The sequence below is a fragment of the Peromyscus eremicus genome, chromosome 3, assembly GCF_949786415.1.
Source record: "Peromyscus eremicus chromosome 3, PerEre_H2_v1, whole genome shotgun sequence".
In the NCBI taxonomy this organism is placed as follows: domain Eukaryota; kingdom Metazoa; phylum Chordata; class Mammalia; order Rodentia; family Cricetidae; genus Peromyscus; species Peromyscus eremicus.
In genome coordinates, this window is record NC_081418.1 from 62,816,979 (window position 1) to 62,838,379 (window position 21,401).

The following is a 21,401-nucleotide window of genomic DNA, read 5'->3' on the forward strand; positions in this document are numbered from 1 at the left end:
TTATCAGAGCTATGACAAAGTTTGTGTTGACAGCTTGTTTGGCCAGAGTTAATGCTCCTTTGTCATTCTGGAAGGCTGCAAAGAATCGTGACCTTGAGGATTGCACCCTAAGGAAGAAAACAGCTTTGTGTGGTGGAGGCACACTGTCAATGTTAGAAGTACTTAATGCAGAGCTTTTATCCAGGCTTTAGACAAGATCTGATAAAGTCCTTCTAAGGTGAAAAGATTATTGACCTGCTAAAGACATCTTTAAGGTGCTAATATTCCACAGTGATTGATGTCCTGTTTTCATTCATCCCTTTCTTACTGAGAACTGTCTAAACCTGAATAAAGAGGTTGAGGTTAGTTTAGAAAATGTCACACATAATTTGTTATCTATAATCAGCAAGCTAAGATGGTGGTGGTCTTTATTTCAGAAAGATGGCTTTGGTAGGTAGTGTTTATTTTTATTAAACACCAGGAAAGAAAGAGGTATTGGTGTAAGATTGGTCATCTGTCATAATGTATCAGAAGAGGTTTGTGTTTTATAAAAAGCACCTAATGACATTTATGCTGGAAAGACGTTATTGCTGCATTGTGTAATGCCTAAGGGTTTCATTTCATTGGGGTCCCATGAAAGCAGAGTGGAGGTGAGGCTGCTGAGATGGGCTGGAGGTGTGTAGCATCAGGACTTGTAGAACCTTGTTGGTAGGAGTAGCAGTCTCACTTGTGTCATCGTTAGTGTGTGCCTGCATTTGAGGACAGCAGCCAACAGTTGATAAATCTTGGTCACTTATGCGTGAAGCAGCATGCTTCACAAGGGGTTGGTGATAAAGAGCCTGAAAATATTTAGTTCAGTCATGACTGTGCTTTGATGTCTCAGGAGGTAGAGACTTATTCTTCAGAAAATATGTGTAGTTTGTGGTCAGTAGAGTCATGAAACAGCATTATGAAGCCTGCTGTCTGTGGTCCTATAATGATGTATTTTAGTAATCAGCCCTTTAGTAGATGGGCAGTGTCTTCTGATCAGGGTGTGCTTGCTTGTGAGACACTATAATTTAAAAAGTTTGTTGATTTAACCCAAGGTCTTTGAAAATGTGCCTGTTTTCTTGTAGTATTTGACTGTTAGTATTAATTTGTAACATTAGCTGTTTACTTCTTGGATCCTTTACTCTTTAAATAATCAGCACATCTTTACTAATGGATAGCCATATTAATATTGTTGAACCATAAAAAGCATGGAAAGTGTGTGCAGGGTGAGTTTCCTCAGCCACTTACTTGGTTCTTGTGGTCTTGTGAAGAGAGAACTTACAATCAGTGAGAAATTTTCCTCTTAAATATTTTGTTGTCCAACTTAGGGCTGCATAAAGTCCCAGGAGTAATACAAAATCCATTTAAATAATTCAGCATCCTGTGGTCCAAGATTAAGGTACTGAAAAGAATAAAATATTTCAATTGAAACATTTATAGAACTCTTTTACATTAAAATGAAATTTTTTCAGAATTAAAAAAAACTCAAAAACTTTGAAATTTTATTTAGAAATTCTGAGTGTGCTAGTGTTTCACAGCTGAATGTTCTGTGAACAGTGGCTGCCTACCTTACTATTTGGTGTTAGAGCCACAGCTATCCTTTTCTTTCTTCATGGATACCACAGTGGTAGTGTCTGAAGTGACTGCCCTGGGTGGGAAAAGAGCAGAGTTAAGCTGTGGAATGCTTTGCTCTTGTCCAGCAGCCAGGCCTTGTCTCAGACTACTGTTCCTGATGTGCATATTGTCATTATACTAGTAAACACATGAATAGGTGGTGTCCCATGTACCCTGGGGGTGTGTAGTTAGTTTATTGAGTGATTTAAACTGGTTCCTTGTCCTAGTCCGAATTTGTTAACCTGCTCTCTAAAGCCAGACTTAACTCTGAAATGTGGATTCACAAGCATAGGCTTTCTTTTGAGAGCCCACCTATAAAAACATACATTTGGTGCATAACTGGCCATAGAATCTTTAAGACCACAGAGTTTGTAACCAGAAGGGTTTCTGTTACCTGTGAAGAAAGGGAGATCAGAGGAAGTGTTGAGAGACTGGTCAGCAGAGCTCTGGAGGTCTGTTCTATTGTGTTAAGTGAATTTTGCAAGCATCATTGTTGATGAGCATGATTTCATTTTATAATCTACTCTGGTAGCCCCAAGAACTGTATTGCTCAGTAGCCAACAGAATAGTGTTTGTTGATGACATTGGAGTGTATTCACTGTGAAGTTAGCACCAAATGAGATTTTTTGTAAAGCATTGTTTTGTAAAATTGAGTTCAAATTTACCATTTGTGTAGAGAGTAGCAGACTATTCCATTGTGTTATTGTTATTCCATTGGCTATGTTAATTAGCATCTCTACTTCTTTTTGATGGGATGCTAATGATTTTTGGGCAAAGTGGAATGCAGTGTTAGGATCATCTTTAGAAACAGGTGGGTCAGCTCTCCCTACCTCATTACTTGTTAGTAATGCCAGCAGCAGTCTTTCTTTGCCAGTGTGGTGATCTCCAGTCGCCTTGCCTGCTACCTTGTCTAAGCCTAGAAGAGACAAGCTTGCCTACTGATAAGCCCTTTCCATGTATGGAAAAACTTGGAATCATCCTTTCACCCAAGAGAAAGAAAGGCCTGATGAAGAATCCACTGTATGTAGTGTAGTGTCTGAAAAGCACTTTGCTGTATTAAATTGTCCACTCCTGTTGTCTCTGTTGGCCCTAGGATGTTGTGGGGCATGAAAGTCCAGCTTCTGCTGCTTCCAAGCTCCTCAGTGAGGACACAAGCCTGGCTTTTGAAAGGCCTTTTTCCTTTGGGTGTGGATGTAAAGGCTGCTCACCAGGGGCTTGGTTCTGCAGCTGAGCCATTGTCACTCTCCTCATTTCTGGACCACCATGTACGCTTGATTTGTCTGACCATGCAGAGGAAGCTCCTATGCTGTGTGCTCAGTCAGGGCATCACCACAGTAGAATGTGTTACAATAACTCCGCATGAATCGTACATGAAAAGTGGTTGAAAACACCCAAAAGCTTTGTGAGAAAAATGTTTCTTCTCTTTAATGGCCGTTAGGATGAAGAATACTTGCAGGCTTATGGTGGGCAACAAGGGCTGCAAGTGCGGGAAGACTGTGAGGCTGAAGATGACTTAGATGAGATTACTGATTCCCAGGTTGCTTCTGAGACCCACGAGGTACTTGTTCAACTTCTACAGTTTACTGAGTTTCTTTCCTTCAAGATTTAAAATGAGCACTTTTTTATTTTTTTAAAGTATTAGTGAAAAGTTGATGAGTCTGTGAACTGGGCATTATGGTAGAAACCCAAGCCTGTGCCTAGAGAAGTGAGATGTGGTGCCTGGTGCCTGTATGTGCCCTGGATCAGTAATGCTTGTCTTTTTTAAATGTTTCTTTTTATTATTGCATGTTTATGGGGTGTGTGTATGTGTGTGTGTGTGTGTGTGTGTGTGTGTGTGTGTGTGTGTGTGTGTGTATTTGTCTACGAGTGTCTCTGCATGCCACACTCATTGTCAGTCACGGCAGCCTGTAGAGTCTCTTCTCTCCTACCGTTTTGTGGGTTCTGAATGGTCAAACTCAATTCACCAGGCTTGTGTAAGTGCTTCGCCTGCTGAATATAGCAGCTGGCCCCGAGTGGTAGTATTGAAAGTGATTTTTAGAGCTGACTTTCAAGAAAGTGTGATTTCAGTGCCTTGAAATCAGTGCTGTAATTATCTTAATTAGTTAATATTAGCTAATTTGGACCATTATTCAAGAAACACTGCAAGGTTTTCTGTTTTAGGTTCTGTCTTAGGTGTTGGAGAAACAGTGATGACCTTGGTTTCGGCCTCCAAGGGACTTGCAGTCTAACATAGGAGGAAGTTGCTAAAAACTACCGTTAAACACAGCAGAAAGTGACAGCTCCCATATTGGGGAGGGTCCATGTCTAAGGCTATATGGAAGAAATGACCTCTGAAGTCCTCTTGAAAGAACAGTGGGCCTCTGCTAATGCTCTCACTGAGAACTTGTAGGCACTGTGGCTAGGTCTATAATAGGCAATAAAATCTTCTTAGCCCTGGGAACTTTCTTAAAACTTAACATTTTTTTCCTCCAATAGTTTCCTTAATGTTCTTTGTTGCCTGCCAGAGAAGAGTTACACAAAAGCCAGTATTTCCTGGCTTAAGCCATTTTATTACATTGGGTGTTAATATCAGGACTTTAGAACTAGACTACATTTTTTTTTCTGGGTGTAAAACAGAAGCCTTTCCCTTAAGCTGAATTTGGACTTTTTCTTTTGTACTTTGTGTCTCACTCTCACTCTGAAAAATAAATGAAAACTTAGCGGAAAAAAAAAAATAGTATAAGAGACTTATTCACCCTGATTGTGCAGTTGTAGAAGAAGGTGTCTAATCCAAGGATCATGGCAAAGTTGAAGGAGACCCAGGACAGGAAGCCTGGTTGCCCATAGCTTTCAGTATCATTCTGCCCAGGACACTGCTCACCCAACTTGCTCGAGCCTGCAAGGATGCTTGAGATAGAAATCAAGAAGACCTGAAAGCAGGGAGTAGAGCGGCTGGAAGGTTACCAAGGAAGTCTTTGGGTGGTCAAAGATTGGAAAGGAAAAATTTGGTGCATATGTCACATATCCTCATGGGATAAACAGATGAGCTATAAATAGCACATGAAAATATATTCAATAAGGTAAAGATTAAACCTATTTTAATACTGGCAAAACCTGAGCTCATTGGAAGATGTAGTCTTACTTTGTTGGGGAGTATGTACTAGAAATGTTACAAAACCACTTCTCTGGGTTCTGCATATTCTGTGAGCACATAACTACTTGTTCTTTGTTGTAGAATTTCTGTCCAGGTGTGCTTGTGTACCCAGTGACCTTGTTGAAAGAAAGGGTCTGCTTCAGGGCAGGTCTGTTTAGATTAGAACAGAGGTCCCACAGGTAAGGATCCATCCTTAAGCACAGATCCCTCTGGACATGATCACAGGGCCCTGGGTGAGTGGGGCCTCAGGGAATTACTGCTACTGGGGAGGTGACTCATGACTCAGCCCACTTCCACCACGTCCTGGTCTTCTCACATCTTCCATGAGTCTGTGTCAGACCACTTTGCTAGCTTTTAACACCCTCACTGTCCTTTACAGGCTCAACAACCCTGAAGCATGTTATTTTTTGATTCAATACTTCTACTTTAATGAGTTTATTTAAAGGGAAACTCTAAGATGGATTCAAAGCCCTAGTGCTTGTGTGTGTTGGCAGTGTAAACATTCCATTAAGTCACCGTAGTGGCCCCATAGGAAAGGAACCCATGTCTTCCTTTTGCTGTCCAGCATAGGAAGTTATGTCTAATTAAGTGAAAAGTGCTAGGTGATGTGTTTTGCTCTCAGCTCCTCCATGCTCTGTATCTAAATTGTTTGTAAATCTAAAAACAAACAGTCAAAAGTCTAAAGTAGCCATAGTGATTGCTTTTAGACTGTAGGGTTGTTTAGTCATGACTAGAGTTTTATGTTAATCCCAGTATTGGAGTGTTATAGACAAGTGGATCCTGGGAGTTCACCAACCAGATAGTCTAGCAGAAATAGTGATTTTTGGATTTGGTGAAAGACCCTGTCTAAGCCTGCACACAGTGTAATAGTTTATATTCAGTGAATCAGTCATTTAGATATCAAATGATTAAATTTTTATTCATGCATAACCCAACTTACCATCTTGTCAGCAGCTGTGGAGTGCAAGCCAGAGACACAGCTCTGCACAGCCACCTACAGCAGCCTGATTTCTTTTCAGAGACCTCCAGTCAGGTGAAGCTGGGCTTCTTGACTTTACCACAAGAAAGAATTTCAGGATAAGCCAGTATAAAGCAGAGTTGGAGATCATTGAGAGACAGATTGCACAGTTAAAAGAAAGACTCCCAGGGAAAAGATTAAGAACCCCTCCCAGCATTAGTCACACTGTATTATATGTCTTTATAGGAGCCACATACCCTTACATTGGTGGGTTCTTCAGGGTTTCAAGTGATGAAGTCATAGGAATTGCTGATTGAGTTAGAATGTTTTCATTGTAAACTAAAATTAATAGTGGTTTTTTATGAGATCTTCATAAAATATCTGGGAAAGGAATAGGACAAACTCAGGGCCTTCAGAGTGATTTATGTTATTTTAACATTCCTTTTTGAAAATAGCTCTATATAAAAGGAATATTATGATTCTGTTGGCAGCCTTCACAGTAAATCTTGGTAATTATGCTAGAATCCTTGATTTGCCACTAGTGAGATATTTCTCCCAAACTCCAGAATGGGGCTCTTTTCCTGTCTCAGTGTTTCCATAATTTCCCCTGCCTTCTGTCCTACCTTTACTGTCGTTGATGAGGAACAATCCCATTACTCTCCAAAAAAGTCAAATTCAACTTAAGGGAAAGTCTCTTGTTTTACATCCAGTACTCACAGAAAAAAGATTGGAGTAGTCTTTTAAAGCCCTGGTACTAACACCCAATTAGACACCTTCTACAACTGCACCATTGGGGTGAAGAGTCTCTTACACTAACTTATTTTCCTCTAAGTTTTCATTTATTTCATAGAGTGAGAGTGAGACACAAAGGATAAAAAGTCACATTCAGCTTAGAGGAAAGGCTCCTGCTTTACACCCAGCACTCACAAAGGTAAGATTGGAGTAGTCTTTTAAAGGCCTGATATTAGCACCCAATGCAGACAAATGGCTTAAGCCAGGAAACACTGGCTTTTCCCTTAAAGTCCTGGCTTTACAGAGGCTAACACTATTGTTTCTCCCACCCTACTTGATTGGACTATACTAGAAGTTCATCTTCGTGACTAGCTGCTCCCCCTTTGTTGGTTTTTGTGGTGTTGGAGATTGAAAGTAGAATCTCAAGTGTGTTACACAAGTTTGAGCTACTACACCCATAATCTTATGTTCACTTATTTTTGCTTAACGTAATTTTGAATTAATTCAAGTACTTACATGTAGCAATAGTTATTCTGTTTATTGATACACCTTATTGTTTTTTTTTTTCTCTTGTTAAATATTGGGTTGTTTCTAGTGTTTGTTGTTGTTGTTGTGTTATGGATGAATGTTCAACATTTTGTGGATATACAGTTTTGTTTTGTTGTTAGATATTGGTAGAATTACTGAACTAGAATAGCATGGTGCTGATTTATTCATTCATGCATTTATTTATTTTTTATTTTAAGGTAATTACCAAATGTTTTTCCAAAAGTGATTACCATTTTATACCCTTCATCTAGTTGAGAGTCTTCATTGTTCCCCCTTGTTTGGTATCAGTTTTTTTATTCAGCCCTTCAATTGCTGTATCATTGTGGGTTTTGTTTGCATTTCTTTGATGGGTAGGATACTGAGTACTGTTCATATATTCTTTTGGACTTTATACAGCCCATGGGTTTGGTTTTAGCTGCCTTTTCTTTAAAGTGAGTTGTCTTGTTCATATAAGCTATAGAATGTATAAGGTCTTCATTGAGATTATTGTTTATACATTTGTACTCTACATAGTATAGTTGGTGTGTATGTTCTTAGTTTCTGTAATTGAGAGAGGTTGCTGGATAAGTGTTTATATAGTCTAGATATCAACTCCATTGGTAGATACATGGTTTGTGAAAAATTTTTCTGAACCTCTGAATTATATCTTCATTTTCTTATATTTAAGTTTTTTAAATGAGATCAGGCGTGTTCAGGGTGTAAACAAATTTAAATTTTTAATAATGTCTTTATTATATCTTCCCAGCTCCCAAATTTAATTTTTTTTAAGTAGAACATAATTTGAATGAAGACCAAGTAGTTTTGTGACCTAAGAAAATTTTGACTACCCCACGATTGTAAAATTAGCTCCCTCTTTCCTTGTGGAAGCTTTGTGTCATATTAGCTCATGTTAGTTTAGAGTTAGAGGCTGCCTTGTCTAATAGCATCTGAGATATGAGAGTAATCCATTGTTTTTAAATAAAAATGTTTTTCCAGCTGTTCCACTGGTTTGCTGTGAAGGCTTTCCTGCCCATCAAATCAATGTAGTTTTTGTGTTGTCAGCTGACTTTTTTTTGACCCTCAGGCTCTTCTCCATTAATTTGTTTTTATAAAGTCCGTATGTTAGCACTACAGCAGTTGGAATAATGGAACATGAAACCAGGTAGTGTAAACCCACCAAGTTTATTCTTTTCTAAGATTCTTTTGTGTAATGGATTTGTTGATGTCTACTAGAAGTCTGGCTAGGGTTTTAATAGAGATGACCATGTATCTCTAGATCAAAATAGACAAGTTTATTATTTTAAGTTTTAAAGGTTTTATTTTTATATAGCTTTGCGCACACACACACATACACACACACACGTGTGTGTATGTGTGTGTGTATGTGTGTGTATGTGTGTGTGTGTTAGGTACACAAGAGTGTGTATGTGTTTAGTTATGTACACAAGAGTGTGTGTGTGTGTTATGTACATGAGAGTGTGTGTGTGTTTAGTTATATATACGAGTGTGTGTGTGTGTGTGTGTGTGTGTGTGTGTGTGTGTTTGGTTATGTACAGGAGTGCAGGTGCCCATGCATACCAGAAGAGGTGTATGATCTGCCAGTGCTGGAATTACTGGTGGCTGTAAATCACCTGATTTGAGTGCTGCAAACTCGGTTTAGATCCTTTGATAGAACAGTCTGTACTTTTAACCACTGAGTCATTTCTCCAGCACCCAGGGTAACATTTTTAAAAATTATCTGTTAATGAAAGCATTTTCCTTCTTTCTCTGTAATCAGAATCCTTTTATTTCCTTTGCCTTATTGACTTCCAGCAAGTGTACAGCAGAAGACTAGCTCCAGAGCAGACTTTCTTGCCTTACTTGTAGTGCTAGGAGCAAGGCACTAAGTGCTAGCTAAAGTTTTGCTTTCAGATTGAAGATGTTCTTTTTGATTCTAGTTTGCTGGTGGTGATTTTCTAATGAATACCAAATTTTACTAACCCTTCTTTGTATCTATTGTAATTTTATGGTTGTTAGAACTGCTGCAGTAAAGTTTTTGCTTTGGTGGACATGATTGCTTCTCTGTGGCCATATGTGGTCTGTGGATCCAAGAGTTGGCTTCTCTGGGAGCTTGTGAGGAATGTGGACTCTCAGGTGCCACTCTAGACCTCCCGGGTCAGAATCTGCTTCTGAACAGGATTTCCAGTCACTGGTGTAGATGTTAACACAGAGCAGTCCTGCCTGTGCATGTAGAGATATAGTAGGGACATTGTGGCATTGGTACCTTGAGGGCTCATCATAGATACCACTCACTCTATTTTCAGGTTTGTATACAATGATACAGGAAAGGTAATGTTACACTAACAAGAATGTGAAATTCTAGGGCTGCAGAATTCTCCAGCATGCTGAACCTCACAGCACTGAAAAGCCATAGTCATTAGACTGAAAGTGAACTGTTAATCTCCATGTTCGGCATTTGGATTCCTGGAGCTGTGCTCTGTTTGTACTACTTGTTATAGATTCTGACTTACAATTAGCTTTGCACATTGAAGATGTTTAAGAAGGAAATTCACAGTGATTGTCTGTGGGTTTAGCTTCTTGTGTATTTTCTAACAGTGTGTCTTTGTTTCTTTTAAGAATAAAGAATCGTTCATGATAATGGAGAGGCAAGCTGCATTTTTTTATTACACTGGTAGAAAGTGTTTAAATGAACCCTATACTCAGTGCATGCCAGTCTTCATCTGCCAGTGTGCTACTGAGACTGACCTAAGAGGGCCATAGGAGCTCAAAAGGAAGAATTGTATGAAAAAATGTGTGTTAGTTTGGGTTGGCGCTAGAGGGAATTTTGTAAGGGACTCTGCTAAAATAAAACTTGGTTTTATTTGGTATGAAGAAGTGGCAGAAGAAATGGTTTGTCTTTTACTGGCCTCAGCACTAAGTATGTGGTAAGTTATCGGTAGACAACAAGAGTGAAGTAAATAGGAAGGGGAGGGATAGTGATGAAGAAGTGTTGTGAAGACTAGAATAGTAGCAAGCAGCCACAAACCTCAGAACTGACAGGGACAGCTGACAGAGGTCAAAGTGTGTGGTTAGGGACTGTGAACTCTTTAGCTTACAGGGTTGAAGTAACCATTGTAGCTACCAGATGGATTCTGCACTGTTAACTCTAGTGTTACCTCAGTGGTGTGGATTTACAGATGGTAGCTTACATTGTAGTCATATACAAATTAAGTTGTGTGGGAACTTTGTTGTTGTGTTCTGGATTAGATGTAAGGCAGCAGGGATGTTAGCTGATGTCTGTGTTCTAGCAAGTGTGAGTACCAGCGGTGTGGAGGTCCTCATATGTTAACTACAGGCAAGAATTTGAGGGTTTCTTTTTAATATTTGAAGTTTTCCTCCACTAGAGTTGGCTTCATGGTTCCTATGGCCTTTTCCTAGGATCTAGACGTCTCCTCACATTTTAAGTGACTATAGACTGACCTCTCCCTGTTTGTCTCTGTCTGCTTGTAGGGAGGGATGGAAACCCTGGAACTTCAGAAAGACATGAAAGAAGAATCAGATGAAGAAGATGACGATGACGAAGAATCAGGAAGATTACGTTTCAAAACTGAAAGGAAAGAAGGAACAATTATTAGGCTCTCAGATGTAACTAGAGAGAGAAGGAACATTCCAGAAACTTTGGGTAATTTTTATTTTTGGCCTGTGGGTAAATTTTTTTTTTACCTGTTTCCCCAGTCTTCATTTCGTCTTCAGATCTTTCCAGATCTTACTATGATTGACTGTTGGTGAGGATGTGTGATATATGGGAGGCTGGTGCTCACCTGTGCTGTGCTCATCATTCTGCCAAACAGCCAATTCTGGGTTACAAGTGTTTGAGTGAAATATTTAAAAGTATTTTATTTTTTTAGTAGTTTTCTTTGCGAGTATATGGCCTAAAGCTATTCTCTTTGATGCCCTATGTTTCTCACTATACTGAGGTGGTGGCATGGGGATGCTTGGCAAGGATACTGGCTCTTCTCTACTAGACTGCCCCTTGGGAAGCATTAAATCTGGGCCAAACTGGTTTTATTTTACATCTTTGTAGTCATCCTTTTGGGTTCTCTGTCTGTTCCTAAGTGTTCAGTGACTAGCTTATAGAGCTCATTAACTGGATGTCGAGAGTCTACTGTTGAAGACCTTCCTCAGACTGTTGCTGGGTGACAGCAGTGACCCTACCCCTGTCTACAGTTTATGTCCCTTTCCACTGATTATTGGGTTTAATTGGAGTGTCACAATCATCCCAGGGGCTGGGAGTATTGCTTAATGGTAGAGGCATTTGTGTAGAACAACCCTGGGGCTTTTGAAAATAATGTTGGGGCCACTCCCAGCCATTCTGAGTCTTTAGACCCAGACAGCTCCCAGGAAGATTGTATTTTCAGTGTGCTGCTTGGGCTTTAGAAGAACAGGACCACCAGGGTATGGCTTTCTGAGAAGGAAGGCAAGGCTCACTCGACATCAGGGTCTATCTGCTTTTCTATTTGGGTCAAGATAAAAATCAAGATCAAGGCCTCATCATTACCTTGGTGATTGTGTGTGTGTGTGTGTTTGTGTGTGTGTGTGGTGGTACTCAGTTTGGCAGCCACATTCTTAGCCCCTTTATTTTTAAACACCATTATTTGTGGTTTGTATTAGTTATTTTCTATTTCTGTGACACAATGCCATGGCCAAAACAACTTAGAAAAAAGTGTTGTTGAGCTTTTCGTTCTAGAGGCTTTGAGTCCATGATGGGAAAGCAAAGATATGGTGACAGGTATAGCTGAGAGCTCAAGTCTTGATCCACAGATAGGAGGCAGAGAGAGCAACATAGACACAGTGTGAGTCATCTGAAACCTCTAGTCATGCCCCCAGTGCACACCTTTCCAACAAGGCCGTATCTCCTAATCAGTTCCACTAACTTGGACCAAGCATTCAAATATATGATCCTATGTACCTTGTCATTCAAAGCTTGGGACCTAGAACCCTGGCTAGGAACAGTGAGGGAATGAAGAAAAGATAGACACACATACAGTGGAGCTGGAATCAGGTGAGGTTCTCTAACATTATCTTGAGCTACTTCCAGCTACTTAGAACCTCAGGTTTTTCATTATGTACAGCACAGGGGAAGGGGCTAGCTAATCGTGGTAGGAAGTCTGTATAGGGAAGCAATCTCAGGCTATAAACATCCGGGAGGAGGAAGCTGATAGTCTTTGCCCATGTAGATCAGTTGTTCATACTTGGACTCTGACTCCAATGAAAGCTTTGTTATTCCTCTAGAGCCTAGCCCACATGGGTGTAATAATTTTTGCCAATTTCCCTTGGGTCAGTGAGTCCTCAAAATGGTTGTGTACATCTCAAAATACATTTCTCTCAGGACTTTACTCACTTGGGGCTTCTCCACTTCTCTACCCCTCACCCCTGCTCCCTAATCTATAAGGGCCATTTTCATTCAAACCACAACATAGTTGTTTTTACTATTAAACAGGAGCAAGCAGCATGCAGCATGTATATTTCAGGGGCACATACAAATTCTCTGGGTGAACACTAAGTTGCCCTTATCCACTAATTCAAATTCAGCTCATTGTTGTTGTTAATAATTATTTTATCTCCCTCTGAGGATGTGAGGATGGTTGTTTTTGAACGTTCCACTTGTCTGTATTCGTACTTTTCATTTGGTACATCCTTTTTTCAGAATCTTTGCCTTCTTCCCTTCTTTTCTGAGTCATTTATACTTTCCTTTATTCCGAAAGCTGTCAAGTCTGCTTTCTTTTCAAGGTACCTGACAGCTGTAATCAGTGTCTCCAGAGACAAAAGGAGTGTTGTTTTGTTGTAGACGAGTTGCGTCCCTCTAACTGGAGAAGGGAGAGGGCTTGGAACCCTTAGAAACAGTACTTACTGTAAGGGTAAACAATTTGATTATTTACTGTTCTTCTAAAAAGGACTAAGAGTATTTTTGTAGAATATGGTAATTTGGCTAGGTAATTGGACAAAGGAAAATGTTAAAAGTTTTGTCTCCCTGAGCAGTGGTGGCTCACGCCTTTAATTCCAGCACTTCAGAGGCAGAGACAGGTAGATCTCTGAGTTTGAGGCCAGCCTGGTCTACAGAGTGAGTTCCAGGATAGCCAGGGCTAACACAGTGAGAACCTGTCTCAAAAAATAAAACACCACCCCCAAGGTCTTTTCTTTCTATTTAGAGTTCTAATTTAAGGAAGCTTAATGTTTGCAAAGTTTACCAGTAACTTCAAAGTTAGGGTCATTCTCAGTATGTAAAGGATGTCACCACCCATCAGAAGACTGATTTCATGAGAGAAGGAGCTTTCTGCTAGGGCCACACCTTCCCAGACAGAGTGGGTGTATAAAAGGCTTGGTGAGAAAGAGGGAGGTGCCATAGCCTCTGAGAGCTGGAAGTTTACATGAGTGTCACTATTAGCTTGTGTCCCCAGTCCCAAGATGGAGTTTATTGGATTATAAAGCAGTTTGCTTGCTTTTATACTGAGATAAAAGTGTTTCTAATAGAGTCCCTGTGGTTTTTGGACAGTTTTTTTTTTTTTTTTTTTTTTTTTGGTCATTTTGTTTACAAATAAAAACTTTTAAAAATTAGATTTATTTATTTTATTTTGTGTGTTTTCAGTGTTTGCCTGAATGTATGTATGTATGTGTATCATGTGTATGTGTTAGTGCCTGTGGAGCTTAGAAAAGGGAACAGGATCCCTTGGAACTGGAATTAAGGGTGATTATGAGTGGCCATGTGGGTGCTGAGAATTGAACCCAGGTCCTCTTGAAGAGCAGCCAGTGCTCTTAACTCCTGAGCCGTCTTTCCAGCCCACAACTCACAGCTTACTACCTTAGTGATAGATAGCCTTAATTAATGTTGAGAATCCTTTGTTCTTTAAAGAATAATCAAATGCTGCTGTGGTACCTCCCGTTCCTGACTCTGAAAGCATGTGTGTGAAGTGATGAGTTCTTTTTGAAAGCATCTGTGTGTGAAGTGATGAGTTCTTTTTGAGATCTAGAAGAGTTTGATTGCTTTCAAACACATAGTGTTGCCTTGTGTGAAGAGCACTAGTTCACACACATGACCCTCTCCACTGTTAAAGAGCTAAATCTCAGTTGTTAATTGGGGCATTCATATCAGTCTGGGTTAAAATTGGGGGTTATAATTTGGGGCTTTCATTTAAGTTAGTCTTACTTAATTAGTTAGCCTTTTTCTCAGTCAGGATTCTTCTACAAGTTAGCCTTACAGACAACTAGTTAAGTGATGGTTTTCTCTATTTTCCCAAGGATGACACACAACTGTGAATTCAGAACAAAATCATTCTGTGCAGATGATGTCACTGGCGTAGGTAGTAATGCTCTGGTAGAGGCCAGTAGAGCAAGATTGCTAGACCATGTGCGTAAAGGGTTGCTTCATTGTGTATGAAAAGGCCAGAGTGTGCTTTACACATGGACACTCTGACCATTTGTTTCTAGGTTGAGCCTGGAAGTGAAGAGCAGTGGCTTCTCTTGCTCTAGGAAGCAGACTTGGACTTGGGTGGTCTTTGAAAGCAGAATGGGCTATGAAGGAAAGTGCTTTTTATTTTCTGAAGCTAAGATTTTTGTTCACTCTCTGAATTTTTGTTCAGTCTCACTGGCACATGTATCATATTAAGTTACTTTTTATTGCTTTGACTCAACTGCCCAGCAATTATTACATCTTGTTTTGTTGAAGTAGCTACTTGCATAGAAGACCAAAGACCTATGGGAAGAACCTTTCACCTAGTGACAATGGACAGTTGTTAATGCCAGTTGTCACATACTCACCTGTTTATACTATGATCCTTGTTTTTGTTTTTAAATTTTTTTTAGGTTCAGTTAACCTTTTGTGGTTTGGCATTTTTATTTTTGCCAAACTGTATTCCATAAGTATGTATTTATTTCTAACTACTCTATAATTATTTGGAAGCAAATATGTTGTTACTAGTTAAGAAGGAATAAGGTAGTATAATTATAGTTGCTTTATGATATATCTCTTTACTTTAGGATCTGGACATAGTTCAGAAAACACTTATGGGGAAATTAACATTTCAGTTGAAGTTACAAATGTAATTTCTATCCTGTCATATTTTGGTGACCTTTTGTGACAGCTTGTCTCAATTGGAGGAGAGCATTTTTTCTTGCTGATTAAAGATGTCATTTGAAACCATTTTATTACTGAGGATAGTAAAATTAATCTTGACACTCAGAACCACTAGAAAAATAATTGCTGATTCACTGCATAAAATGTGTGTGTGAAGCAATCATGTAGTCAAGATTAAAATAAAAATCTGTGCTGGTTAAAAGGAGATTATTACGTTTTCTTTCCAGTGGGTCCATATTCATTTGAAGGAGAGGGGATACCATATCAACATTTTCAAGAAAATGAATCATAGCTTACAGATGATTAGTCTGAGGTAGCAAAGTAGATTCTGGTGATACTTAAAATCTAGCCCCAGTGGAGAAGAAAGGCTTCCAGTAGTGTTTAGTGATGTTTTAACAAAATACACGTTTACTAATAAAAGATGTATTACCACATTTAGACACTACTGTAAAAGAAAGGGAACCTATTTGGATGAAAGGGCTCTTTCCCCTTAGGGGCTTAAATAATGTGCCCATGTTCATTGTACCCTAAAGCATGGGAGAGATAAGTGGCTATGTGAAGTTCCTGCAGTGTTTAAAGTAGCCAACTTTTCTTTGCATGGTTTTTCCTTTCTTTTGACAAGGTGTCTGTATTTGGCTTCGTGGACACACAATGTCTTTATAGCATGGCATGTATACTAATGAATGTAAAAGTTTCAAGTGAAATGCAATTAATGAGTGTTCCATTCTTTAGGAATTATCCTTAATAATTTTACTTGAGAAGGAGGTCAGTAGTGGCTTTGATTTACACCAGAACACTTAGGGTATTTCTTTTTGATTCTGTGCCACTGTTAATTAGTGGCATTTTCTTTTCTTTTTTGTTTCTTTTTTTTTTTTTTTTTTTTTGTTTTTTGTTTTTGTTTTTGTAGACAGAGTTTCTCTGTGTAGTCTTGGCTGTCCTGGAACTCACTCTGTAGACCAGGCTGTCCTCGAACTCATGTAGATCTTTCTGCCTCCGCCTCCCAAGTGCTGTGACTAAAGAATGGTATGTGCTACCATGCCAGGGTAGTGACATTTTCTTACTGGCCTAATTGGATCCTAGCAGCAGAGGAGGAGAGTTTCCAACTCTAATGGTCTGTAAGCATTGATTGCTTTTTAGATTCACTTGGCACACTCTGGGAAAGTGAAAGCATTTCAGGTTGATAGATGATACTTGTATAAAGAGATTGCTACTTGGTTCTTACTGTCCTCTGTCCACAGATGTATGTAGTAGGGACTGTATTTAATACCTGTACCTCTTTTTATGTAGAGCTTTCGGCAGAAGCCAAAGCTGCATTGCTTGAATTTGAAGAAAGAGAACGACAGCATAAGCAGGGACGCTATGGTTCCCGGCGGGGAGGAAGGCGAGGAGGCTCTCTGATGTGCCGTGGAATGGGAGACCAGAGACGAGAGAACAGTGAGAGGGGAAGGATGAAGGAGCACAGGCCCGCCCTGCTTCCTACACAGCCTCCTGTCGTGGTGAGTGTGGTGTTTCATTGCTGTACCTAACGGTTTTGGGAGTCATGTAGTTCACACTTACCTTTTCTGAAATGACACTGAAGCAGTAGAAGCAATGGCTGGAGTTTCTTTGGTCTGTGGTACAATTTCATTTGTAGTCTGAGAATTGGGTCCTTGCATTATTGGGTAGTTAAAAAATCCACCTCAGCTTCCATTGAACAGCTGGTGGCTTGTGTGGCTACAAACGAGCCCTGCTTTTCTCTCCTACCTACATCAATGAAGCCCTCTCAAGTGCACTACTTTTGATATGCTGATGTTAATACAGATGAAGTTTAGGCCATAGTTGATTATTTTATATAGTATTTTTCTATAGGTTTTCCCTTCAATATCAGTTTTTCTTAATTATTATATCTTATAAAGCTGTTCATGACTTGAGACTGAATTATGTGGATAAGCCTGGGTAAGTTTCTCCGGGATGTCTTGGAAGCAGAGATAGGAGTCATGCTGTTTATTGTCCTATTGTCAGCTAGAGGTAAACTTCATGGCTTTCTCCTTTGGAAGTCAGTGTTAAGAAACATAATGCAAGATGTGTCCCTAGTGTATACCACATACTCCTCTAAGGTTTGCAGCCTACACTTGGCCTTTGTTAACAATGTTTCAGGTAGCATCCATTGTTGAGATGATGAAGTAGAAAGGGTGATTGTTGGTCTTGTGTATGAATCTAGTTTTAATGTACCCCAAGGAAAGAAGAAAATGATAGCATATGAAAGTTTGGTGACATCAGTGCATAGCTCTTTTACACACAACTGGATGGTTCTCCATCAGGGTAAACAAGTTATGCCCCAGCTTGGTTTTGCATGATTGTGAGTGCCACAGAACTCCTTTATTTATTTACAGGTGGGGAAGGTGAATGCAGAGAGGGTTGGGGATACCATTAACAGCCAGTCAGAAAGCAGAGGTAACCATCCTGACAGAGTAGCTGTGCCCTTGGATCCTGGTGTGACTGACCACCTGGTGGATTGCATTGCCACCAAATAGCTGGTAGACTGACTGACCAGCAGCCATGCATTTAAATCGGGCTCACAGCATCCAGCAGAAACCAACTGAGGCAGTTGAGACAGTTAACCTGGTGTTTCCGATTTAGTTTTTTCCTCATTGATGAGCTTCCTATGGCTAAAATTCCTGTTTGTCTTTCACACTGTAGGTATTTTAGGCATTTTTGTATCATGGGATAACAATAATAAGATGCGTTAGAAATGGTTTACCTGATAGCTATTCTCAATGACATGATGTTTTTATACTCTTGGGCATTTTGTTATTCTCTTCCTTCCTTGTCAGAAAGTTAGGGGGCACTCCATCCCGAGACAAACATGCTAAAGTCTGAAGTGGGGAGGGGAAACCCCCCAGTTTCAGTGCTAGCCTCTTTCAGTGAGCTCAGACAACACATGACAATTTCCCAATTTTGTATATTACATACTTGAGTGCATAAAGGCAATGAGCAGAAGGGCATGCCCTGGATTCTGGGAATAGGGAAGTTTAGATTTATTGGTTCTTGAATCTTTGGAAATGTCTTTTCTGAGGAAAGCCAGCCAGCCAATGCCATATACAATTTAACTTTATAATCTTCTTGTTCCTCCCAATCTCTCATTGTCCTTCATCAGCCTGGATGTTTCTTGTATTTGCCTTTTGCTGTGACCTGTCTGCCAAGCCTGTGTTCATCTCTTTCATCTCCCATGATGAGCAGTCACTTTCCTAGAGAAGGCCGATATCATTGGGGGTTCCTCGCCATGCATGCTGTATCTTTCACTTGGAATGCAGAGGCCCTCTGTAATTGGGCAGACTAATTAGACAGCTGAATTATGAGTGTTTTGACTACTAATCGGCAATATAGCTGATTTGATTTCTGGATAAAAGCAAAACTTGTGGAATCAGATCGTCTGAATCCAACTCACTTTCTGGCATTGTCAGGAGTAGGCCTGCTGCTTCCGGTACAGCCTTCCAATGGGGACTTGAGATAAGGGCTGCAGTGGGTTGCAGGGCCGCTTTGGGTTGTGTTTTCATTTATTTGTTTTTGTTATTTTTGGTCCCTGTCCTCTTACCTTCTCTTTTTATATTCTGTACCTCTCCTTCTTCTTGACCAAACAGGAAGTCCTTTCTCCTGGTTTTCTCCATTCATGGTTTGTTTTTCTCTTCTGTTGATGCATCCCTTTTCTGCATTGGAGGCTTGGCCCAGATACCACTTTCTCAAAGCAACTTCTTAGAACAGCTCTCTGTAGCCCTGACCCTTTCTTAATGGCAGACTTCTAGTGTTTTCTCCTGTCTCCTCGAGGAGAGGCAGGGTTAGCTGTGCGTAGAAGCTGTGGGTAGCTTTGCTTGTTAATGGGCAGTTTTGTTTCTTGGGCTGAACTTCATTTTTCAGAATTCATGCTTTGTGGTTTGGGCTGTCATTTTTTTCTCCTTGCCATGGACTGGTTGGGTTGTGTGCCATCTTGTGAGTCTGTGGCACAGCTTATTTATCCTGTGTACAAAATTTATGTACAAGTTGTGACTATAAGCTTACATCTAATAAGTTAAATGGTATAAGCTTGGTAGCACATCAACATTACTTTAATTTTCTTCTAAATGTTGATTTGTTAATTTTTCTCTTTTGGTGATTTTCAGGCTCATTCTCCAAGATTAATCCCTCCTCCACAGCCGCAGCCTCCTCCACCACCGCCACCACCTCAGCAGCAGCCAATCAGAAGTCTTTTCCAGCAGCAGCAGCTGCAGCCTCTACTCCCCTTACAGCACCCACATCACCCCTCCCCACCTCAGGGAGTGCACATGCCCCCCCAGATTGAGACTCCAAGAATGATGCTGACTCCTCCCCCAGTGACTCCTCAGCAGCCTAAGAACATCCACATCAATCCACACTTCAAGGGGACTGTGGTGACCCCTGTTCAAGGTGCGTGTTCTTACCTGGTATGTGTTGAAGGATTCTGGTGCAGATTCACAAAGCTACCACAGTAGTAGCTAGATTCACCTTCAGTTCTGTGAGGATTCACAGACACAATTTAGCTTGGCTTATAAGTTCCTTTCTTCAAAGTATCTCTCTCTTACTTGGTGATTGAACAGAAAATACTGTGCCATTGTCACACAGTATTTTTTCACATTGTCAGTGTGAGGCACAACTGGAGGTGTTAAAATGTCTGAGTGCTTACTTTATATGTCTCATGGCAAGAGTGTTGGAAGTGATGAGATTCTTATGTGTATGTCTCTTTAGTTTATGTTACCTGGCAAGGAAGGGCCAGCCTCTCTTTCATTTGTTAACTGTGTTGCTGTGACAGAAGAGGTCCTGGAGCCGGGAGCTGCCCTGAGCACCTTCTTTGAAACACTTGATCATCCTGTGTTTGTCCCACTTGCCTCAGGCAGCTTGGCTCTTTTGGAAAGCAGAGCAGACAAGAGTTCTGTTTGTGCTCTTGCTCCTTCATAGGCAGAGGCAGTCCATCAGCACAGAGGATTGGGAAATGGAGCTTGTGTGGCAGGCTAGGTCCAGATGAAGAGTAGAGCAGAGTTCCCAGAGGGAGTGGATACAGCTGTCTGGGGGCTCACTGAGCAGGTTAGTTCTGAGGGTGTTGAGAAAGAGAAGGAGTGGCTCATCCGGGAAGATGGTCACAAGTCTTGGAGAGAGATACAGCTAGGGGGCTATTGATAGTGAGCCCAAGTCTTGGCTTGGAAGTGATTAAGAGATGACCAACACTTTGTGGGGTGACAAAAGGAGGGAAGTGACATAGGATCCTGCTTGTCCTGGCCACTGTAAGGACTCAGTTTTTTACTGGGAGGAGTGCCTGGGTTATAGGATATTAAGATGGAGCAAAAAAGAATTTTGGTTCTCATGTAGCCTAAACTGGCCATTTGATAGTAGAATGCATTTTTGTGTGCTTCTGTTTATTCATCGTTTTAATGCACTTTTTTTCTTTGCTAATGACTTCTTACTACTTAGTTGATCCTTATACTATGGAAATGATTTTAGACCAAAAAAACTTGTAGTGATTCTGTTGCCCAAGTTAAAAATAGGCCACTGTAGAGACAATTGTAAACAACACCACATTTGGCTCAGAAGCCACCAGTGACTACAAAGTATAGTGGTGATCAAGAAAGGGCAAGGCATCAGACCTCAGAAGTTACAGTGACGACAGAGCAATTGTTGAAGTGCAGAAGCTTAGAGTTCATTGTGGCTGCTCAACAGTCATTTAGCATTTGACTCAATTGGAACGGTGAAAAGGCTCGATAGGTGGGTGCCTCATGAGCTGACTGAAAATCAAAAAAGCATCACTTTGTCTCAACTCTATTCAACAGCAACAAACTTTTTTTTTTTTTTTTTTGGTTTTTGGAGACAGGGTTTCTCTGTGTAGCTTTGCGCCTTTCCTGAAACTCACTCTGTAGCCCAGGCTGGCCTCAAACTTAGAGATCTGTCCGCCTCTGCCTCCCGAGTGCTGGGATTAAAGGCATGCACTACCACTGCCCAGCAACAAACTGTTTCTTGATTAGAGTATGATGTGGTGAAATGACAGCTCGTGAAGACCAGCTCAGTGGTTGGACCAGGAAGGCAGCAAAGGTTATAATCACTGTTTGCTGTCTGTCTGTGTCCATCTGCTCCATTACAGTTTCGGAGCCTCAGTGAAGCCATTTCCCCTGAGACATGTGCCAGCAAATAATGAGATACACTGAAAATGCAGTGCCTACAGTGTATCTCCAGTGGGAAAGGCCCACTTATTACCATAATGATTTTATTTTATACTGCACAGCCAGTGGTTCCAAAGTTGAATACAGTAACCTATGAAGTTTTGAGTCCTCTGCCAT

The 21,401-nt window shown here is 40.5% G+C and overlaps 1 protein-coding gene across 4 annotated transcripts in view; it reads left to right on the forward strand.

Moving 5' to 3' along the window:
- Positions 1 to 21,401, forward strand: part of Rbm33 (RNA binding motif protein 33) — a 109,407-nt gene that overhangs the window by 27,133 nt on the left and 60,873 nt on the right. For 2 of the 4 annotated variants that reach the window (XM_059257778.1, XM_059257779.1), the window contains exons 6-9: positions 3,062 to 3,181; positions 10,464 to 10,635; positions 16,372 to 16,580; positions 19,221 to 19,503. In XM_059257778.1, the coding sequence (XP_059113761.1) occupies positions 3,062 to 3,181; positions 10,464 to 10,635; positions 16,372 to 16,580; positions 19,221 to 19,503 (784 nt within the window). The remainder of the gene's footprint in view (positions 1 to 3,061; positions 3,182 to 10,463; positions 10,636 to 16,371; positions 16,581 to 19,220; positions 19,504 to 21,401) is intronic. The other 2 variants (XM_059257780.1, XM_059257781.1) reach the window with 1 other exon arrangement.